We start from the raw sequence: 23,370 nt of genomic DNA on the forward strand, positions 1-23,370 counted from the left end.
AAAATTGTCTTATGTATTGATTTACATAGATAAGTATTTTAAGAAAAATAATAATAAAGGATCTAGGAAGAGCAGTCTGATGGTAACAAAAGCAGATGAAGTATTTCCAGCTGCCAACACATCTAATTTGGTTGGGTGGTTTGAAAATGGGCTATTCCAGCATTTATCAGTAATATTACAAAAGCTTAGTTTTCTTTTTCTAGTCTGAAGAGCCGTGATATGCTGCTTTCTGAAACTTTCCAATAGTGTATTACCATGTGTTTGGGTTTTTTTACATGGAAAAATGTAGCCATTAACAATGTAACTGGTTTGTTATTTTGCTTCTCACGGAAGCCAAATAAAGTAAAAAATGATGAAAAAAAAAAAAGAAGTTAGTTAATTAGAATAATTCTGCAGATATGTTTGTCTGTGAAAATTACAAACATTTTTGTTTGTTCCAACTTGTTTTCATTATATTAACTCAAACAGGTACAAACTAATGGTAGCATTTTCTAGATGTAAGAAAGTGTTGGACAAGGTTCAACAAGACCAAGTGCAGGGTCCTGCATCTGGGTCAAGGCAATCCCAGGCACAAACACAGGCTGGGCAGTAACTGGCTGGAAAGCAGCCCTAAGGAGAGAGACTTGAGGGTGCTGGTGTACGAGAAGCTCAACATGAGCTCTCAGTGTGCACTTGCAGCCCAGAGACCAAATCAGATCCTGGGCTGCATCAAGAGAAGTGTGGCCAGCAGGTCAAAGGAGGTGGTTCTCCCCCTCTACTCAGCTCTGGTGAGACCCCACCTGGAGTACTGCATCCAGTTCTGGAGTCCCTATTACAAGAGGGATATGGACGTGCTGGAACATGTCCAGAGAAGGGCCACAAGGATGATCAGAGGGCTGGAGCACCTCTCCTATGAGGACAGACTAAAAGAGTTGGGGCTGTTCAGTCTGGAGAAAAGAAGGCTCCGAGGTGACCTAATTGTGGCCTTCCAGTATCTGAAGGGGGCCTACAAGAAGGCTGGGGAGGGACTTCTCAGGATCTCAGGTAGTGATAGGACTAGGGGGAATGGAATGAAGCTGGAGGTGGGGAGATTCAGGCTGGATGTGAGGAGGAAGTTCTTCACCATGAGAGTGGTGAAACCCTGGAATGTGTTGTCCAGGGAGGTGGTTGAGGCCCCATCCCTGGAGGTGTTTAAGACCAGGCTGGATGAGGCTCTGTCCAGCCTGATCTAGTGTGGGGTGTCCCTGCCCATGGCAGGGGGGGTTGGAACTAGATGATCCTTGTGGTCCATTCCAACCCTGACTGATACTATGATACTATGATATACAGGAGTGGATTTAATGTATACTGCCATAAATAAGCATAACAGAATTACGATAAATCTCCTAGAGATTTTCTCCTGACTTGTTAAAGGATTGCAATTGCTGTACGCAATACAATTGGTATAAGTATAACCTGCATGAATATAAAGCTGGGAAGTAATAAATTTAAATTAATTACATCTTAATTATCTGTAAAATCTGTGAAGGTAAGAAATATCAATGGCCAATGAATTGCTATTTTCATTGGGTTTAAAAACTGTTTAAACTGTCTGGATTTTGATACATAGGATTTTTGTTAAGAAAAAGTATGAATTGTAGTTATAACACAGGCTTTCTTGTTTAAAAAATGTTTTTCTTTATTGCTATATCCAAAAGTGCATTGTTTTAAACTGAAGCAGATGTTCCTCTGTATTGACAGAGAGATGGGCTTGTTACTCTAGATGTCTATATTTGAAGAGTCTAAGTACCTTTTCTAGACCTTTTTAAAAAAAATATTCTCCTTCTAGCCTTTGATCTACTCCCCCTCCATTATTTTTATATTAAAGAAAAATATATAATTATAGGAACTTTTCTAATAGCTTGGAAATCTCCATGTGAGCAAAAGGTCCAGTACAAGTGTCATGTGCTTTTAAAAACAGTTATTTTCATTTCATCCTGCTTTCTTTCATAGAGGCTCAGAATACTTATGTAAGACATTTGTTTGTCATTTTGATATTTTAATAATAATTTCATCTTGATTTATATTTCTGCTTAACTCCAGCTTTCTGCCTAATGTATCAGTTAGAAGACAGAACTACCGTTTCTGGAAATGTTCTTTGTTGTTGTTGTTGTTGTTGCTTGTCTGTTATCCAAAAATACTTACATGCAACTGGTATCTAATAGATGAGTATAAGTCTAACCATATTCTGCTTTATGAGGAGTGCATCATCCTTAGGAGACAAGCTTGACTGTGAGTGGTTGCAAAGTATGAAAAGATATGTGGGAGTTATAACTAGCTGTTTTTGGAAATAATTAGTGTGCAGTGGCAGACAGAAAAGCTAATAAGATGATCACCATTATCAGGAATTATATTAAGACAAAGACAGAGATCATTATTTGCTACCAGATTAGAAACTAACAAGTAAACAAACAAACAAAGCAAAACAAAACAAAAAACAAACAAGCAAAAAAACCCAACCAACCAAAACAACAAACAAAACCTGAGAACTGTGTTATGTTCAACACTCTCAATCTCAAGAATTTTGTGGTGAAGGTAGGGGAGGTACAAAGACAGACAGCTATATAATGATGATTAGGATGAAGGATGAAGTACAACAGTTTTATATATATATAAAGGAGGCAAATTTTTAAGCAACAGTTAGGGAACATCAGGAATACACTGCAGAGAAAAGTGTGGAGATAGAAAATATCTACAGGACGGATGTATCCAAAAAATTATTGGGCATCATCTTGGAGGATAGCTCCAAAGACAGGTTCCAAGCAGATTGTATCAATCTTATACGGCAAGATACTGGTAGCAGTCGGGCTGCAGGGGTGGTGTTTTTGAAAAAAAGATCAAAAGTTGCCCCTGTGGAAAGAAGGTTCCAGCCATCTCTAAGATGGATACACTGCTGGCCAAAGCCAAAGCAATTAGCAACTGTGGCAACACATCTGTGATAACATATTTAAGAAAGGGATGGCAGCTGTGTATGGAGTGAGAAAAATGTGAGAAGCAAAATGCTGCAGCTACTAAGATCAGAGAAGAAAGAGGAGGAAGAGGTGCTCCAGAGATCAGAGGAAAGATTCCTCTGGAGTCCATTGAGAAGACCATAGCAAAGAAAATTGTCTCCCTATAGCCCATGGAAAGGACTACACCAAAGCAGACAGCCAGTCTGCAGTCCGTGGAGGTCCTCATGCTGCAGAAGATGAATGTGTCCTGAAGAGAGCTGTAGTTCATGGAGAGATCCTGCAGGAGCAGGTTTTCTGGTAAGACCTGTGATCTGTTAGAACAAATCTGTGCTACTTGGCTGTGTTCAGGACGTAGAACAGTCAGGAGTGAAACTGATATAAGGAAGAAAAGATGGCTGATAAACACAGGGTTTAGTTTTGTTCTTATGTCTCACTCTCTTATTCTCTTTTTAATTTGGAATAAATTTAAATTAATCTTCCCTAAGTTATTTGCCATTGTTATAATTACAGGCCAGACAGTCTCACCTCTGTGCCCAGTAAGATGATGGAACAGATCGTCCTGGAGGTACTGCTGAGACAGAACAATAATGAAGAGGTAATTGGATAGAATCAACATGGCTTCACCAAGGACAAATCCTTCCTGACAAACCTGGTGGCCTTCTATGACAAGGTCACAACATTAATAGATGAGAAAAAAGCAACTGACATAATTTACTTGGACTTGAACAGAGACTTTGACATTGTCCCAAACAATATCCTGGTCTCCAAACTGGTAAAATATGGGTTCAATGGATGGACAACTCAGTGGATAAAAAAAATGGCTTGATGTCTGCACCCAAAGAGTGGCTGTCAGTGGGTCCATGTCCAAGTGGAGTCCCTCAAGGATTTGTACTGGGACCAGTCTTATTTAATATCTTTGTCAGTGACATGGACAGTGGCATTGAGCACACCCTCAGCAGGTTTGCTGAGGACACCAAGCTGTGTGGTGCAGCAGACACGCTGAAGGGAAGGGATGCTATCCAGAGGGAGCTTGACAGGCTGGAGAAGTGGGCCCATGACAACCTCATGAAGTTGAATAAGACTAAGTGCAGGGTCCTGCATCTGGGTCAGGGCAATCCCAAGCACCAATACAGGCTGGGCAGGGACTGGCTTGAGACCAGCCCTGAAGAAAAGGACTTGAGGTGTTGGTGGATGAGAAGCTCAACATGAGCCACCAGTGTGCACTTGCAGCCCAGAAAGCCAATCACATCCTGGGCTGCATGAAGAGAAGCACAGCCAGCAGGTTGAGGGAGGTGATTCTTCCCTTCTACTCTACTCTGGTATGACCCCGCCTAGAGTACTGTGTCCAGTTCTGGAGTCCATATTACAGGAAGGAGCTGGAAGTGCTGGAATGTGTCCAGAGAAGGGCCACTAGGATGATCAGAGGGCAGGAAAATTTTGCATTATTTGATTACACAAATAAATAATAAAGCAGATTAATTGAAATCTATTACCAGGGTGGTCTTGCTTCATAGGCTCAGATTCAATCAAGAGAATGTTTCTTGTACATCAGCCTCAGGTTAAGAGTCACATTGTCAATTTGCTATGTCATCAAGAGCTGCTTAAAAGACAACAACAACAAAACCCCAAAAAAACAAATGGCAAAACTCAAAACAAAGCCCCATCAACTCCATCCCTTTTTCCTTCCCCCAAATCCCTGACAATCAGGAAATTAAGACAATCAAGAACATCATGTTCTATGGATATCATAAGAAAACTTTAAGGAATTTGCATTCATAGCAGAATGCAGTAGTTGCAAGCCAGGACTAGCTAGATTTATCACTGCTTATGCAAAGGAAAAGGATTGTAAGCCACATTGAGGTATATGAGAAAGAAGAGTGGCTGCACTCTTGACAAGGGTGGAAAGGAATATGGGCATGGGAATTATGGCCACATCATATGAGACTCTGCTCCTGTGTCAGATGTGATGATGAAAGTATGGCCCACCAGATACTTTCAAGTCTCTTAAGTATACACCTAGAAAGAATTATACAGATATTTACAACATTAGCTTTCTACCTTTTATGTGGTACTTACAAATAGTTATCAGTCTAGCTAGTTTCATCTAGTTCACATGGCCATCAATCCAAGGGAAACTGCAGTGCTATAGGACTCACCAGTACCATAGCAGGGGAATGGAAAAACAGGAGCTCAGAGAAGCAGAAAATTCCTTTGTAGTCTCACTTAAGACAACACATATATGTATCCAGAAGAACCAAGTCCATTTTGATATTTGCTTTGATACATTTTTAAATTGTATCTAGGCCATCATTTGCACATAATTTCTCCTTTAAAGCATATTAACTTTGAATAGTATTAAAGAAAAAGTTACTTAGTAAATACACAGCTTTAAATAAAATATAGAAGAATCCTGCTTTTTTTTTTTTTTTTTTGTTTTTCCTTATTTTGTGAAGTTTACTGTGACTTTATGATCTCAGGTCACAGCATAAAGAAAAGAAAAAGCAACTGCTTCATAGCCTAATTTTCATAGTACATTGCATAATGGATATATTTTACAACCAAAATTTCTCAGGTGGACTTCACATGACAACTTTACAGCAGCTATGCAATACTGAAAATAATACAAAACAATTTTTAATAAAATCAGTAAAGGATTAAAGTAGTTTGTAAGTATGGTCCAACTGTGCATAGAGAACTGAGTATGTTTTTTGAAATGTTTCCAAATATAACAACTTTCTTAATTTATTAATTGAGCTATGAATTATAGGGAAAAAAAAAGTCTCTCATAAGACTTGCATTTCAAACAGTAACTTCAGCCCATTTTCAGTCAATTTGAAGGTCTAACTGTACTTTCTTTCCCTATATGTCACTGTTTCTGTTCTGAGTCGTGAACAAATCCAGAAAATGCAAACACATGCTTTGGGTGTGGAAGGAAGTGGTGGGGAGGAAGTTAAAAAGCTCTTACAATAAACAGCCAAAACATTTACAAAACAAATAAATATTTACATAACAACAAATCCATTTACATAACAACAACAAAACATTTACAAAACAACAAATAAATATTTACTGAGCTAATCAAACTCCATAAACAGATCACCAGAAGATTAAAGAGACCTTTCATTTCCCCTCACGTAGAGAAACATTCAAACATTAAAAATGCTGAGATTGCCAAACTGACCAATATAGAGTACAAAGAAGTAAGAAGATAGTAGGCATTTTTAAGTGCTTTGTTATGAAAGATTTTCCAAGGTGTTACATAAATCCCAAAGAAAGCCCTAAGGGGTGAAATCAGAGAAAATACACATAATAAGGCCTTTTCTTTGTCCACTCTTTTACTTTCTAGATTCAGAAGGAGTGCAAGAACTTTCTTTGTTCATGTCAGTAGAAAACACTTCCTTTTCATGAAAGTGCCACTGATGGTCCCATTGCTAATGAATTGGAAGATTTTAACTGGTTTGGGGATGGTTCCATTAGTCATTTTACACCGTCCAACTAAATTTCATGGAGTGCAACAGAAGCCCAAGTGCCAAATTTATTTTCCTTTTCTGTCCTTTAGAAAAAAAGCATCTGCTAGTATAATAGATAAACAATGTGAGCTTGATTGTGCCTCCCAGGAATGCATTTCTACAACAGCTGTGCAGGCAAGGCATAGTGCCTTACTCCTAAAATCTCAAAAATATGCTAGAAACTGTGATGTCCACTGTAACATGTTTATGATGCAGTTCTCTTTACTAAAGCTTAAGTATCCTTGAACACCCATGTTATGATGAGAAATAAAGCTCAGGTTCATTAAAGTCTCTTAAATGTCATATACATCTAAAACCCTTCATTAATGAACTAAATCTATGACTTCTAGGATGAAATTTTGCTAAACAGGATCTTCCTCTCTGTATCCTTTGTTGCAAACTGTGAAATCCTCGCACAGGATGTATCAGTCTTCTGGGAAAAGGCAAAACCGGTAACACAGCAGGCTGCGCTGATGACCTAATTCAACACGGCTTTCAAGGAATTACTTCTTCAGTACTATTGTTACGAGCCTTCTGTAAAAGCGCTATTCCCTCAAGAATTATCTTTTGAACAGGAAAAGAACCAATGACCTCTCTGCCACTAATATGCATAACATTTGGAATTATCTCTGTGAAGATAATTCTCAGCCATGCATTATATTGAATCTGAAAGAGTTAATTCACACTGAATGATCTGCTGTTCTTTGTTTTGTTTTCTTTGGTTTGGTTGGTTGGTTTGATTTATTTCTTATGTAGTTGGTTTGCTTTTTTTTTTATTTTTTCCTCTCCCTCTGCATTCATACAATATATCCAGGTACTTTTAAGTGCTTTTGTAGTCTTAGGTAACAATAGTATTTCTGGAAGACATCCCATATATATGAGAAACAAATGAAAATGCATTTCTTTCTTTTACTGATAATACAACTGAGGAATAACTGATTTTATGCAAAAAGCATTGTTACTTAATAGGCATTTTTGCGGTTTTGGATTCCTCCACTAATCCCTGCTTTTACTTTATATACTCAAAGCAACAGTTAATTTGCACAAAAGTTTTTCTTATATTGGCAGATCATTAGGGGTTATATAAGGAATGGGGGGAGTGGCTTGGGGAAGAAGTTGTAAAAATGTATTATCTGTACATAATTCTATTCTCACTGTTCTTACAGATACGTAAGTATTGAGTGTTGTCATGAAGAACTAGAGATGCTAGTGTTCCAAAAATAAGTTAAGGTGAATATTTAAATATGGAGAGAAAGTATAGAAGTTAACTTACACTCATCTCTTAAGTAATGGACAAATGGATTGACAATGAAGTGTTTTTGTGTAACTACAACAACTTATCAACCTATAGAATATCTGTATTGCCATTTGATCTATTATTAGATGTACTATGAGTAAATTTACAACCCACCACCTTGGCATAACAAAAAGCCACATATCCATTTTCTTTCTTACTTATTCAGCTACTAGAATTAAAAGGATTTCCACAATGCTTGCCAAAAGAGCCCCAAACAAACAAACAAATAAACAAAAAACCCACAACTAACCAACCAACCAACCAAACAAACAAAAAAAACCCCAGTACGTCCAGAATATTTCTGAATTGATTGCAGAGGGTGGGCAATAAAAAAATACTAGACAAAGGACAAACAGCATAAAGAGCTGAATAATAACAAGCAAATCTGACTACGAATAGTGATAACATAAGGATTACAAAGCAGAAATTATGTACTAATTAATAACTTCTGCAAGTGTTCAGAATAACTAACTTTTTTTAATTATAACGGACTTACTTAGAGACTCAAACTGAAGGTGTAGACTGAACATGAGCAATAGAAGGAAGTGTTCAGAAGTCCAGGGCTACAACTTGAATTTCAGAAGAATTTAATTGAAGATATGATATATCTGCTGTATAGACACATTAGAATATGTGTGTCCCTACAGCATACCCCTAAGCATAATTGCTTCTTTTGGTTTCTTCTCTGGCATCCAGATGATTCTCCACAGTCATTTGAACTTGACCAACATAAGACTGAGTTTTCTTGTGGTATGAAACTTCTCAGCCTTTGCTGTGGGTATCTGAGTGTTTTCCTCAAATTCTGCACCAATGTTCATCCAATGCATGGGTCAGTCATAAGTTTTCTGAATATCCACTTCAGTGTGAGTGAGAGAATGAACATTTTCTGTGGCACATTGAGGCATTGAATGGAATGTAAGAACTTCAAATGCTTTGGTTTGTTGTTTAGTTTTGTTGGTTTTGTATGGTTTTGTTGTTGTTTGCTTTGCTTTGCTTTGTTTTTACATTTCAGATAACACTGAGTAGGAATTAGATGGCTAATTATCAGAATGAAGCAAGGAAATCTAACTCTATATACTTTATTCAACTTCTTTGCCTCAAAAAAAAAAAAAAATCAGCAATTAATTTCACTGGATTCTGTTTGGTTTTGTTGTGTTTTTTTTTTTTTCCACAGAACAAGTATTGTTAGCTAAACTTGCAAAAGTCCATTTCAAGAAGTTTAAATTAAGTGACGTTTTTCAGCTGGAGAATTAATGTAAAACTTAGGGGGGAAAAAAACAAAACTAAAAATAACTGATAGTGGAAATCAGCTCTCATGTCTTAAGTCTTATATAAAGCTTTAGCCTTGGTTATCCAGCATAATGTTGCTTGAGATGGTAATCTGATCGTCTTCCTTTGGGATACAGGTATTTTCTAAACTGGGAATTACAGACCAATTTGGCAGCTTAGTTGGATCTGATACTCTTCTACATTATTGGAGAGAATAAAGAAAGTAGGTCATCCACAATAGTTTACAGTAACAAAGCACAGGAAAGAAAGGTTTGATTGTCCAAATGTCTCATCAGGAACACTTCATCCTCTTACTTTGCAGGAGGGCCTGATTTGAGTGTTCCCTCTATTGGCTGACAAACAAAATGACATTATAATCAAGCTCAACTATCAACAGATCCACTTACACTGAAGCAGGAGAGCAAGATGGGAAAACAGGAAAGAAAAACATGTTTTTCAAATAAAAAAGTAATTTTCTATGTTATTTCAGGGAAAAAAAAAAGAAGCCTTAATGGTTCTAAAATTTGTCATATTTTAATGCCACAGTTTGCACAGTAAATACAACCACTTTGTTTTAAACTAGACATTTTTCATCATTCAAAACATATCACAATATATTTTCAGTGTCATGTTGTACAATTATGCCACATTTTGATTTATCCACTTAACACAACAATAAATATATTTCTTCTTGTAGCATGTATTACAACATGGAAGAAAGCTGAGAACAGATGGCAATGTAACACCCTACTACTTGATCAGTCTAGCCTGTAATACAGAAGAATTTGGTAGCAATGCAGCTGACAAATACAATTTGCTTTGCAAAAAGATTTTTGAAGATTGGTGAAAATTTAGTATGTCACTTAAACACAGTCCAAAGGAAGAAATGTTGCAGAACTTCACAGCCTTGGGTCAGTATTCAGCAGATTTCTTCTGGAAAGATAGAATTATTTTCCAAAGACACAAAATTTAGAGATGGTTGGTAAACAGAGAGGTCAGAATCAGTAGTGGTTTTCTTTCTTCTTATGTCTATTTGAATTCAGAAGTAGGGTGTACATTACAATAAGGAGGTATATAGCTACTTGGAACTGAATTCAGCTCCCTAAATATAGGTACCTGTAAACATTTCAGGTACTCTAGGATATTGTACCTGACTCACAGCTGTTTTCCATAAAGACATGGGATACTTGTAAATCTTGTATCATATCTGGGCATCCCATACAGAAGTGTCAGATATCTCAGTCATAACAATGCCTACATTCAGGCTACTCAGTGTAGTTCTAGGTGTCTTAAGAGTGAGCTGAATGATTTTCTAGGCTCCTTGACCTGTCCTAGACAGATTGTCACTGAGTATACAAGTAGCTTTGGCACTTCACTGACATCCATCCATCCATCCATCCATCTATCTATATCTAATCATCTATATTTTTTCTGGGATTGAATAACTGCCCTTCTCCCCACCAAGTGTCTCAATCCCATCCAATGGTAGAGGATTTTTTGCTTGCATGTTCCTTCAAATGCTGTCTTTGTACTGAAGATTCAATCCAGACATCCACAATATCTATTGTCACTTAAGATGGTTTAAGACATTCCATATGGTCTGCACATGAACTTGAATGGAGTAGAGATCCTGCATCATATCTGTAATGTGTTTCAAATGGTTTTACACACTTCAATTTGGGTAACTGACTTGTGCTCATAGGACTACTAAAAAAAAATGCTTAGAATTTGTCTAATCCACAACATCCTGTGATAGGAAGAGAAACTACCTTTTAATCTAAAGACTGTAGCAAATAAAGAGGAAAGGCTTTGTCTTTTTGATGTATGGAACAAATTCACTTGAAATGTTACATAATTCATGCGCTGCTATGTTTTTATTAAGAGATTCACACAATTTTACATAAAAAGGCATAAAGATTTTGTAATTAATATTTAGAATGCAAATTACACCTGAAGAGAAACATGTATAATACATATTCTTTAAAAAAAGATTTTTTTTCCTAATTTAAAAAGAAAAAATCACATGCAATCACATGTTTGCTTCTTTTGATTCCAACTTATTTTTTTTTTTGGTTATTTATATTTAATTCACAATATTTTTTTTAGGTTCTTTCCAATAAAATGGTATTGTTGTAAATTCTTCAATTTAATTCCTCTTCAGATACCGGATTTGTACTTCAGAAACTTAAAAAATCAGGGAGCTCTTTCTGACTCACTAGTAGCAGGCACTAGATAAAACTTACAGAATTAAATTTGGCAACAGGAACATATTATACCTGAATCATAGCATATTCAGAAAACATATTTGCATAAGACTCATCTCTGTTTCTTTTTGTTTGTTTGTTTGACCTTTTCAGAGCATGATGGAGAATGGCAAATATGATTTCAAACACTGTTATTCATGAAGTAGGAAAAGGGTCTGTCCCATATTGAAGGTAGATCTTCCCTTGCTTCCCACCAGGGCAGAGAAAATGAGACTCAAACAAATGGATTTCAGAAATGATGGAAAGTTCAAATGGAAAAGCAGTGAGTGTTTTACAGAGAACTACAAGCACAGTGACAAAAGAAACCCAAAATGGACTCAGAAAAGCCTCCCAAGATTTCCCTTCACCCTACCTGAAGGTATACCCAAAACCCCCAGGGCTCTTTCTTCCTCCCTCTCCACCATTAGGCCAATCTCAGCTGGCCAGATCTGTGATTGCCCTTTCCCCTTCTTCTGGCATCTTAGGCCTAGCCAGGCTTAAGAGGCCTTGGGATAACTCCCCTTCCATTACCAGATAGGAAGCATCTCCCATGGGAGCAGCGAGGGAAGAAAAAGGAAGTGTGAGACCTTACAGATGGATTTATAGGGAGCAGGACATTATGGGAATAAAATACGCAACTTCCTATGCAGCCACTGGGCTGGACTCCTGGGGCACCAGAGCTGCACCCTGTATGGCAACAGCAAGAGGCACCCAGCCCAAACTGCAACAGGGACAAAAAACGTTAAACAATTCTAGGTGAGCAGAAGACCTTCATTGATAAGTGCAGGCTAAGTTACATAATTTTGAGTTCAGCAGAGGGGGGTGAAAGGCTGTGGAGGATGGGGAATGGAGCTTTGCTGGAATCCAGAGACTTCCACTGCAAATACCTGGGAAAATATATGCCAGTGTAAAAAATAATAGTTAAAAAAATACTTCTTTCAGCTATTATAATATGGTCTCCCAATGTCTTTGGAGATATTCTATGTTAATCAGTCCCCTTCTATAGGTCTGATATAATATTCGGTTAATAAGGTATTCTATATCATACACAGAATTTAGTGAGATCTGTCCTTGTTTGGATTGGCAACTGAAGGCCAAGCAGGATTTCAAATTCAAACCCAATTAATTAATACTTTGGTTTTGTCACACTCTATAGAATACAAAGTGTAAATGAGTAGTAAATAAAAGAAGGTACCCACAAAACTAACCACATGCAATTTCAATATTGCATATAGCTAGGGGATAGAGAAGAGAAGAGAAGAGAAGAGAAGAGAAGAGAAGAGAAGAGAAGAGAAGAGAAGAGAAGAGAAGAGAAGAGAAGAGAAGAGAAGAGAAGAGAAGAGAAGAGAAGAGAAGAGAAGAGACGAGACGAGACGAGACGAGAAGAGAAGAGAAGAGAAGAGAAGAGAAGAGAAGAGAAGAGAAGAGAAGAGAAGAGAAGAGAAGAGAAGAGAAGAGAAGAGACGAGACGAGACGAGACGAGACCATGTTGGAAAAGAACTTTGAGATCATCAAGTCCAACCCATCACCCAACACCATCTAATCAACTAAACCATGGTACAAAGTGCTCCATCCGGTCTCTTCTTAAACACCTCCAGCAATGGAGACACCACCACCTCCCTGGGCAGCCCATTCCAATGGCAAACGACTCTCTCAGTGAAGAACTTCTTCCTAAAATCCATCCTAAAGCTCCCCTGGTGCAGATTGAGACTGTGTCCCCTTGTTCTGGTGATGGTTGCCTGGGAGAAGAGACCAACCCTCACCTAGCTACAACCTCCCTTCAGGTAGGTGTAGAGAGCCATAAGGTCTCTCCTGAGCCTCCTCTTCTCCAGGCTAAGCAACTCCAGCTCCCTCAGCCTCTCCTCATAGGGCTTGTGATAGAGACCACTCACCAGCTTTGTTGGACACGTGCCAGCAAGTAAAAATCTTTCCTAAACTGTGGGATCCAGAATTGGACACAGTACTCAAGGTATGGCCTAACCAGTGCTGAGTACAGGGGCTGAATGGCTACTCTTGCTGGCCACACTATTTCTGATTCAGGCCAGGATGCCGTTGGCATTCTCGGCTGCCTGGGCACACTGCTGGCTCATGTTCAGTATCACAGTATACCTAAGGTTGGAGAGATCTCGAGGATCATCGAGTCCAACCTATCAACACAGACCCCATGACTAGACCATGGCACCAAGTGCCACGTTCAATCCCCTCTTGAACACCTCCAGGAACGGTGACTCCACAACCTCCCTGGGCAGCCCATTCCAATGATGAATGACTCGCTCGGTGAAGAACTTCCTCCTCACCTCGAGTCTAAACCTCCCCTGGCACAGCTTGAGACTGTGTCCTCTTGTTCTGGTGCTGGTTGCCTGGGAGAAGAGACCAGCACCTTCCTGGCTACAACTACCTTTCACGTAGTTGTAGAGGGCAATGAGGTCACCCCTGAGCCTCCTCTTCTCCACACTAAACAATCCCAGCTCCCTCAGCCTCTCCTCATAGGGCTTGTGTTCAAGGCCTCTCACCAGCCTTGTTGCCCTTCTCTGGACACTTTCAAGTGTCTCGATGTCCTTCTTCAAGTTCAAGTGTCCAGAGCCTACTATTGACCAGTACCCCCCAGGTCTTTCTCTGCCTGGCCATTCTCCAGCCACTCTGACCCCATCCGTAGCACTGCATGGGGTTGTTGTGGCCAATGTGTAGAACCCGGCACTTAGATGTGTCAAATCTCTTGCCGTTGGACTCTGTCCATCCATCCAGCCTGTCAAGGTCCCTCTGCAGATCTCTTCTACCCTCTAACAGATCCACACCTGTTCCTGATGATGGACTCATTCAGATCATCAGTAAAGATACTGAACAGGATGGGGCCCACCACTGATCCCTGGGGGACACCACTAGTGACTGGCCACCAGCTGGATGTGGCACCATTCACCACCACTCTCTGAGCTCGGCCCTCCAACCAGTTCCTAACCCAGTGCAGAGTGCTCCTCTCCAAGCCATGGGCTGACAGCTTGGCCAAGAGTTTGCTGTGGGGGACAGTATCAAAGGCCTTGCTGAAGTCCAGGTAGGGTACATCCAGAGCCTTCCTCACATCCACCAGGCAGGTCACCTGATCACAGAAGGAGATCAGGTTGGTCAGGCAGTATCTGCCCTTCCTAAATCCATGCTGGCTGGGCCTGATCCCTTGGCCATCCTGTAAGTGCTGTGTGATTGCACTCAAGATGACCTATTCCATAATCTTGCCTGGCACTGAGGTCAGGCTGACAGGCCTGTAATTCCCTGTCTTATCCAACCGTCCCTTCTTGTGGATGGGCGTCACGTTGGCCAGCTTCCAGTCATCTGGGACCTCTCTAGTGAGCCAGGACTGTTGAAAAATGGTGGAGAACAGCTTGGCCAGCTCATCTGCCAGCTCTCTTAGTACTCTCAGTAGTCTAGGATGGATCCTGTCTGGTCTGACTTGTGGGGATCCAGGTGGCTGAGCAGGTCTCTAACTACTTCCTCCTGGTTTACAGCGGAACTATACTGCTCCATCACTCCATCTGGCACAGCCTGAGATTGTGTCCTCTTGTTCTGTTGGGGGTTGCCTGGGAGAAGAGACCAACCCCCTCCTGGCTACAACCTCCCTTCAGGTAATTGCAGAGAGTGATATCCCCTGAGCCTCCTCTTCTGCAGGCTATGCAACCCCAGCTCCCTCAGCCTCTCCTCATAGGTCTTGTGCTCAAGGCCTCTCCCCAAGCTTGTTGCTCTTCTCTGGACATGTTCAAGAGTCTCAATGTCCTTCGTAAATTGAGGGGCCCAGAACTGGACAGAGCACTCAAGGTGTGACCTAACCAGTGCTGAGTACAGGGGCACAGTTACTTCCCTGCTCGCCACATTATTTTGCCACATTTTATCACATTTTGGCGAGTGAAAAGCCAAAACGTGATAAAATGAACACAACTGACAGTTATCTGCAATATAACAGCGTTTCCAGGACACTCACCACCCTCAGACTCCTGTCTTGGGGGACTGGTTTCAGGCCCTTCCCTCTTCAAATCTAGTTTAAAGCCTTGTCGATGAAACCTGCTGAAACTCAGCAAAATGCTCTCAGTTTATTAATCTGTAAACTATTAGGTGACCCTAGGTGACACGAAATAGTTTTCATTTCAATACAGGATTTAATACATGTGAATCTGAACACAACAACAAACCTTCAAGCTGTTGCTTCTAATGCAATACTTAGAGGAAGGTAGGTTTTGTGTATGTGTCCCCCGCAAAACAGATAGTGATATGAGTCATTCTGTTAGTTAATAACCTAGCAACCATATAATATGTCCACAGAAAAACAGTTTGAGTGATTAAAAATATTTGACACTTTGTTTGAAGTCCTAGCTCCATTCCTAGGGAAAAGAATTTGTCATCGATGGCATCAATGGCATATCTAAGTTCATTGGATAAAACTTCCTCCATACAAATTGTATGTTAGCCAACACTAATATTTTTTACCTTTTAAAGTATAGCAGAACAAAGACAAAGAAAGGAACAAAAATCTCTGAGAACTGGAAACTAAACTAGTCATATCAGTTTTAATGCAGCATTATAAGCTTTGTGTAGTTACTTTAAAGACACTGTAAAAGAAGAGCATGTTCCTAGATCAAAACATAGAAATCATTCTGAAAGTGTAAATAAGCTTGTCTTAGATGAGTGAAAGAAACAAAGTAGTTTAAGTGCAAATGCAAGGGGATAAATAGATCAGGACAGGAGGTGAAACAGACAATATTTTATTGATGAATAAAAGAGGATCAAAGTCACCAATCATTCTTAAGAATCATTCTTGCATGATTTGTCTTTCACCTACTCTGTCCTCACTGCTCTAGAAGGAAGTAAACATACACTATGTGAAGTCAAAAGTTCCAATATGTCTTGCTGAGTTTTAACACTTATTTTTGCAAATATTTTGTAGTATTTAGGCTTCATATACTCTATCCCGTAAAGCCCATCAAAAGGGGAAAAGCAATTTATGTAAATGCATGCATTGTCTGAGAACAAGGTTTCACTTGTGAAAGTGATACTCTTGAAGCATAAGACGTCTTTTTGAACACAGAACAAAGCATTTGCCACTTTGAAATCCACCTGAATCAGACACCTAAAACTTACATTTCTTGGGAAAGATTGCATTTAAATGCAAACAACATGTAAATCTTTACTGATAAACAACTTAACCAAGAAATTCAACTAATGTAAATGTAATTTTATGATTCTTGACTGATTTCAACTTTCCTATACCAATAACTACTCATGATAACTTGTTATGTCATTAGCTACAATCTGTACCCATCAAGATGAACCTAAGTATAATAAAACAACTTCTCTGTCATGCTAATTTGATCAACCTTGTACAATAATCACAAGAAATTGGATGAAAAACTCTCATCATAGTCCATTATGATGTTGAAGAAGTAAATAAAATGTTAGGAAGAGTAAAGAAGAATGTAAAATACCAATGGCAGGAAGCCCTGTTTGGATGGTTTCAGACAGAAACAGGAATGATGCCCCAGGTGTTGCACCCCATTGTAATCCTAGAGATTGTTGGTATAATATGCTTCTTGTTAATCACTATCCTATGTATTAACATGTGGAGAGTCACTGAGCACAGTACACCACTGCCAAAATTTTGTCAAATTGTAACTGTACTACAGTATTCTCTATTTATAGACATAGAGGCAAGAGATGACCACACTGTCACTGTATGAACAGATAAATAGACTTTAGTCACATGGTGGATTTCTGCCTATTTATGGTGCAGCTTCCCTCCCTAGGCCACACAGTAACCCATTGGAATGGTACAGTTTGCAAAAGGCAGTGTACCAACATGTTAAGGCAATCCCCTTATTGTACCTAGCTCCTGCTTCCTGGAGGACAATAAGGACAATTGTCTCCTGCGGTGGACCAGAATTCTGAGGCACACCCTTGGCACACCTGGCTACTAATCTTTGCAAATGAAAGAACTGGTATCTAAAAAAATACTTAGAGAAATGTACAACTGTAATGTCTCCTAGTGACCTGTTCTTTGAGAGATCTTACTGGCATTATGTGTAATAATTCATTATGCTTAGCTGTCTTGGTTTTTCTTTGAAATTCTGGATAATACTAATGATCTTTTCCCTTTTTTTTTTACTGTCTTAGATGTCAGAAACATCACAAATATCAAATTGATAAAAAAATTAATAATATATAATTTGATGGGAGGGAACATCATTATTTTATACAGAAGCTAAGTAAGACTGAAGCTGCCTGGGGACCTTGCTTAGCTTTAATCAGATTCCATGAAGTAAACTAACCGCAGAGTAATGTATACTCTACGTATGTAACTTTGTGCTTGATTTATCATGGTTGGGTGGTATTTGAAGGGAAAAATATAGGTAAAAAATGGCTTGCATTTGATATCAGAGAAGAATTTCTAGGTCTTCCATTATTTGCAGCCTACTACTTAAATTAAAGACTCACATTTTCCCCCAGATTCTAAAATTCCTGTATCTATCACCTTCTACAAGATTTTAAAAATGTCACTGATTTATCTATGAATGAATATTTATTGACATTCTTGCATGATCTCTCTCTTTGGAACTCATGTCTCATGACCCTTTAAAGGAAGAAAAATTAACCTACATGATCTTCTATACTTACTCACTGGTTATGTAAGAACATAAGTATTGGATTCACAGAAACCCATAGGGCTTTCCACTGGGCTGTCATATAGGGGTGGCAAAGGTATGTTTTTATTCCTAATATGTAGTTACATCCAAAAGAGTAGAAGTTGTCAGCATCAAAAACCTTTCTCCACTGTTTAGTTTTTTCATTATAACTGTTGAGTGTAATAAGATATAAATATAAAATAACCTCACTTTAGACTACCCTTTCTTTTGATTCTCTATGATAATCTTAGGAGTTTAATGTTCTTACTGCAGTGGGTTTATTATTATTATTTTTTTGGATGAGGGAACAGTGTCTGTTACTGAAACACGTAATATAATTTTATCACTGATATTAAGTGGAAGAGCATGAAATAGTGCTAACATATTTTGCTCAGTGACCAAGACTCTGTCTTGGAGGAAATTACTTTTCTCATATAATCCATATCTGTCACATTCTCATCATTTCAGCCTAAGTTTTTTTAGTTGAGGCATCTCCATTCAGTTCAGCTGTAATGAACAACATCAACCTCTTCATCCTGGTTAGGTGGTCTATATCAGACTCCAACCAGGATGTCCACCTTGTTGGCCTTCCCTCTAGTTCTCACCCACAGACACTCAACTTGATCATCCTTAATCTCTAGTTCCATGACATCTAGAGCCTCTCTAATGTACAGGGCCACTCCTCCACCCCTTCTCCCTCACCTGTCTCTCCTGAGAGCCTGCAGCCATTGGTAACAGTGCTCTGGTCATGTGATGGCAACTACATCATAGCTTTCCTGCTGTAACAAGACTTCCAGCTCCTCTTGTTTGTTACCCATACTATGTGCATTACATGCACTTTAGCTGGGCTGCTGGTTTCACCCCTGACTTCAGCTTACCACCCCCAGACTTCTGTCATGGGGGACTGGTTTCAGCCCCTTCTCCCTTCAAATCTAATTTAAAGCCCTGTCAATGAGACCTGCCAACTCCCTTCCTAGAGCCCTTTTCCCTCTGTGGGATAGGCCATTCTCATGTGCTAGGATTTTTCTGCCCCTCTTGAATGTATGTACTCCATCTGTTGCTAGCAGACCTGGTGTCATAGAAAGTTCCCCAAGATTGAACAAAACAAAATTCTGTTGGTGACACCAGTATTTCTTCCTGCAACTAAGGGTATTAATGAAAAAATTATCTGTGCCCCTGACCCCTCAACCAGCTCTCCCAGAGCCTCAAAGTCCTTTTTGATTGCCTTGGGACCTATGGTTTCAACATCATCGCTCCCTATCTGCATAACTATCAAGGGATGGTAATCAGAGGACTGTACCAGACTAGGCAGCCTTCTGGTAACATCTCTGACCCAGGCCCTAGGGAGACAGAAGACTTCCCTGTGGGAAGGATACGGCTGACATATGGGGCCCTCTGTTCCCCTCAGGAGGGAATCACCAATGACAATTACCCTCTGTTTTTTTGAGGGAACAAGTTCTGATGCGGGGCTGGGGGAGCAGGCTGTTTTGCTTTAGGCAACACTTCGGATGGTGTCCCTTCTATCATCAGAATCACCTCACCCTCGTCTTCCAGTTTACTGGTGAAAGCTGTCTAGCAATATAATCCAGCAATAACCTTTTGTTCAGTTTTTCTTGTTTTCAGTAGCAGTACTGATAATATCATATTTATGATGTCTATTAGTTGTTATAGTAGTAGAGAGGGATTTGTACTTGTCTTTTATTGATTATAAACTCAGATATTGTTTTGTATAAGCACAAGCATATCTAGTCTGCTTTCTGGAGCATGATTTCTGATTAAAGTACTCCTTTTAATCCTATACTTCTACAATCCTTTGTAAATACAGACAGAAGCACTACAATGAATGTTTATTCTAATGTATATCTCAGGTATTTGCCCATTTCTGAAAACTATAAATAAAATAACAATACATCTGGTATAGGGAGAAGAACCTTAAGTGGGTATATTGGTAGGAATGGTAAATCATCTGAAGACCACAGAGCTAGACTGAGAGAACTGATGAGATGCTCTGAGAGACTAAGGCTTTTCTCTCCCGATGTGACTCAACAAAGATAAAATCACCTTTGCTGCTTGCTCAGACAATAGCTGATGTGTATTGGGCAGAGCCACTGGAACGATTCTTGGGAAAGCACAAAGATAACATTGCTCACTGGACCACAGCTGGCCTGACAACAATGGACTGAGGAATATGCATAAGACAAGATAATCTCCACTATCAGGTACCCCAGAAAGGGAGGATGGTGAGACAATGGATTCACCACCTGGCCCCTTATTTCCTGAGGGACAATACTTTGACACGTACCTAAGGACTAAAAACTGTATAAAAGACTTGAGTATCTACTGGCTCAGTAGAAGAAAAACACAGGAGAACCAAAAACACAGAAGGAAAACACTGATGAAGAAAAACACAGGAGAAGGACAATGCTGCTGAGAAGGAAAACACGAGAGAAGGAAAAGCCAGGGGCAATGCTGCTCTGAAGAAAAATGGAAAGAGTACCAGGAGAGGAAAAATGACAGAGACATCACCATGGAGCCTGGAAGAAGCAGAACCCTCTCTCTGTGATCTAAGTTCCACCTGCTGCAATTCATAGAGCTGAAGAGGCTGCCCAGACCTTTCTTCTACATCCTTTCCCTACAGACCCAACATCTCCTTCAGCACCTTTCCTCCACAGACTCAAACTGTCTTGGGGGGCTGAGGGGTGTGGTAAAATAATTCCTCTTCTCTCTCTCTCTTCTCTCTCTCCCTCTCTATTTTCTCTCTCTCCCCTTCTGATCCATCCACTTTATTTATGTAATAAATAGTATAGCTGTTGATACTGTGGTCTCATTTGTGCCTCTAATTTCATAACACAGGAATTTTCAAAAGAACTGAGTTTCTTTCCCTCTCTGAACTGAGACAGATGCACCCAGGAGTGCTGAAGGAGCTGGATAAGACATTCTCTATGATTTTTTAATAGATTGATACAAAGAAGGTGTTGACTACCTCAGCCATCTCCTCATCCTTTTTATCTATGTTTCTATGTTTCCCTTTGCATCAAATAAAAGTTAGAGATTCTTCTGAGTCTTCTTTTTGTCGCTAGTATATTTGTACAATCATTTCTCATTGTCTTTAACTGCTGAAAACAGATTAATTTCTGGATGGGCTTTGGCTTTTCTAATTTTCTCCTTGCATAAACTCATAACTTCTCTGATGTGCCGTATTCCTGAATATTCCTGAAGATGTCAGTTCTAACAACAGGATGTTCCATCAGGGGCATAAAAAAGTGTCCCATCACTCATTCACAGTAAGACCAACTGTACTGGTTTAAGACAGTGTGACCATTTGAGGTGGTGCCTTTAACAAAGGGGCACCATGGCCGAATGTTTTATAAACAAGACAGGTCTAAGCTAATTTCATTGGTGGATTGGTAGAAAGCAACTTTGATTCCCAGTGATACTAGTCTCAGTCTTACACTTTCTCCTTCCCGCAGCTCACAGCTTCTGGGCTTTCAGCCAGACTGACCTTGGAAAAAGATAAGGCCTCTGCTAACACATTTGCTCTAACCATATTTCTGCTTTTAATTAAAAAAATATTCCTTTTTCTCTCTTTCTAACCCTCTTTGGGGAAAAAGGGGAGAGAAGGGGGTACAGGGGGAAACCCTTCCTCCAGACGGGGGGAAAGGAATCTCATTCTGTGTTACTTTGTTGTATATTTCTATGTATATATTGTAAATATTGTAAATTCTGTATATAAACCTGCATTCCCTAAACTGCTTTGTAAATACAGTACACAATCCTTTGCTAATCCAGCTGTGGTTTTTTTTCCTTTCAATTTTCTTCCCTTTACTTATGGGGAGTGGAAAGAAGGCTTGTGGCCCTCCCCTGTCAAACCTTCGACAGACAGCCCACTCTCACAAGGGAAACCCACACACATAGATAAGAGAGGGAAAAAAAAAAAGAAAGAAAAAAAAAACGGGTTGAGATAAGGAATGTTTAATAAAATGATGCAGTGTACAGTTACCTTAGCCTGTTTCACAGAAAAGCACAGCAAAACCAGAAGCAACAGCAGAAGCCAGTGATAAAATGACTCCCCCATCACCCTAGCCCTTAGCCAGCCCAGCTGAAAAGGTTTGGGGTTTCCAATTTTATTTGCCTCTATTCTCTAATTTATTAATTTGATCAATCTGGAATAATTCATTAAGCTTGAGATTTAAGCAAGATTAACCATTTATTCTTGGTTTTGAGCATAAGATATGTTGGTTTTTTTTCACATAAGTTACATAAGCTACAATGCATTAAATTGGTGGAGAATCCCTGCAACTGAAGTTATAGCCTAGATGCAGTATGTCAAAAATACAAATACAACAGAACCAGATGAAAAATCTTTACATTATCTAGGCTTTCCTGATTAGATTATACTACAAAGTTAAACCATTGGACATTCCTTCAGTAGTAAAGACCAATGGCAGTAATTCTGGTAGACATTAAAATATTCACAAAATGCTGTAGCCAAAAAACAAAGAAAGAAAGAAACAAACAAAAAAAAAAAAAAACAAAACCCCACCACCAACCACCAAACCAATCTGAACCATCTGAGTGATAAGAATGTTAATGCCTAAGAGAAAGATCACTCTCCCTGTTACATTTCAGATAGCAATTCTGAAAGTGGTGTAGTAAAGTAGGTTCTATTTCTATTACTTTCTGTCTGTATCTATCCCCTCTACTGTTTTAGGGAAGAGATCAAGAGAGGAAAGAAAAGAAAAAGTGAAAAAAAAATTTAATTCAATGTCCAGTGTACCTATCCCTGACTGGAATAGAGTTAATTTTCATCATAGTAGCTAGTATGTTGCCATTTTGGATTTGTGATAAAAACAGTTGTGCTGGGTTACAAACACCCTGGAGGAGGGCTATGAGAGCTCTGCTTCCCCAGGGGACAAAAGAAACCTGATCCAGGTGAACACAGAGTGACTTGGTTTCCCCCTCCCAGGAGAAGGGGTCCCCCAGGTCAAAGGTGGTCTATTACACTCCCCCTTCCTGTCCAGCAAGCCCATAAAAAGGAAGACACTGCAGCCATTTGCTCTTTTTGCTCCTGCCTCGCCTGTTTGAAAGGAGCCTCAGCCACTGCTAGCCTCCTGGTTCTGCCATGTGGTTGGGCCTGGTCTTCTCCCTGCTGCATCTACACTTCTCTAAAGGACTGAAATCCACATACATTGAGGGAGATATAAGGCCATCTAAATCTGGTTTTGTATATTTTCCTATTCATCCTTATTCGTCATCCTTGTAAACCCTTCCTGTTACTGCTATACATATATTTTGTTAAAAAATTTACTTGTCCTACTTCCAAACCAACTGCAGGTTATTTTTTGGTAGATTTACCTCCTTCTCTTTTCCCCTACCCCTTTTTCTTCTTTCTCTCCTTTTCCTACATCAGAGAAAAGGCGGGGG

The 23,370-nt window shown here is 39.4% G+C and overlaps 1 protein-coding gene across 7 annotated transcripts in view; it reads left to right on the forward strand.

Annotated features, from left to right (window-relative positions):
• The window catches only part of LOC137451403 (uncharacterized), a 71,184-nt gene extending 49,504 nt beyond the window's left edge, over positions 1-21,680 (forward strand). Inside the window, exons 2-7 of one of the 7 annotated variants that reach the window (XR_010989860.1) lie at positions 3,137-3,266; positions 3,480-3,564; positions 11,402-12,043; positions 12,523-13,071; positions 14,785-14,901; positions 17,154-21,680. Coding sequence is in view for 3 of the 7 variants with exons in the window: in XM_068158878.1 (XP_068014979.1) it covers positions 3,137-3,266; positions 3,480-3,564; positions 12,523-13,071; positions 14,785-14,928 (908 nt within the window). In the remaining 4 variants the exon portion in view is untranslated. Of the gene's footprint in view, positions 1-3,136; positions 3,267-3,479; positions 4,837-6,828; positions 7,137-11,401; positions 12,180-12,522; positions 13,072-14,784; positions 15,445-17,153 lie in introns of those variants that run through there. The other 6 variants (XM_068158941.1, XM_068158878.1, XR_010989866.1 and 3 more) reach the window with 6 other exon arrangements.
• Positions 21,681-23,370: the final 1,690 nt, after the last annotated feature.

The sequence above is a fragment of the Melanerpes formicivorus genome, unplaced genomic scaffold (genome assembly GCF_026170545.1).
Source record: "Melanerpes formicivorus ecotype bairdi unplaced genomic scaffold, bMelFor1.0.p_v2 SCAF_1, whole genome shotgun sequence".
NCBI lineage: Eukaryota > Metazoa > Chordata > Aves > Piciformes > Picidae > Melanerpes > Melanerpes formicivorus.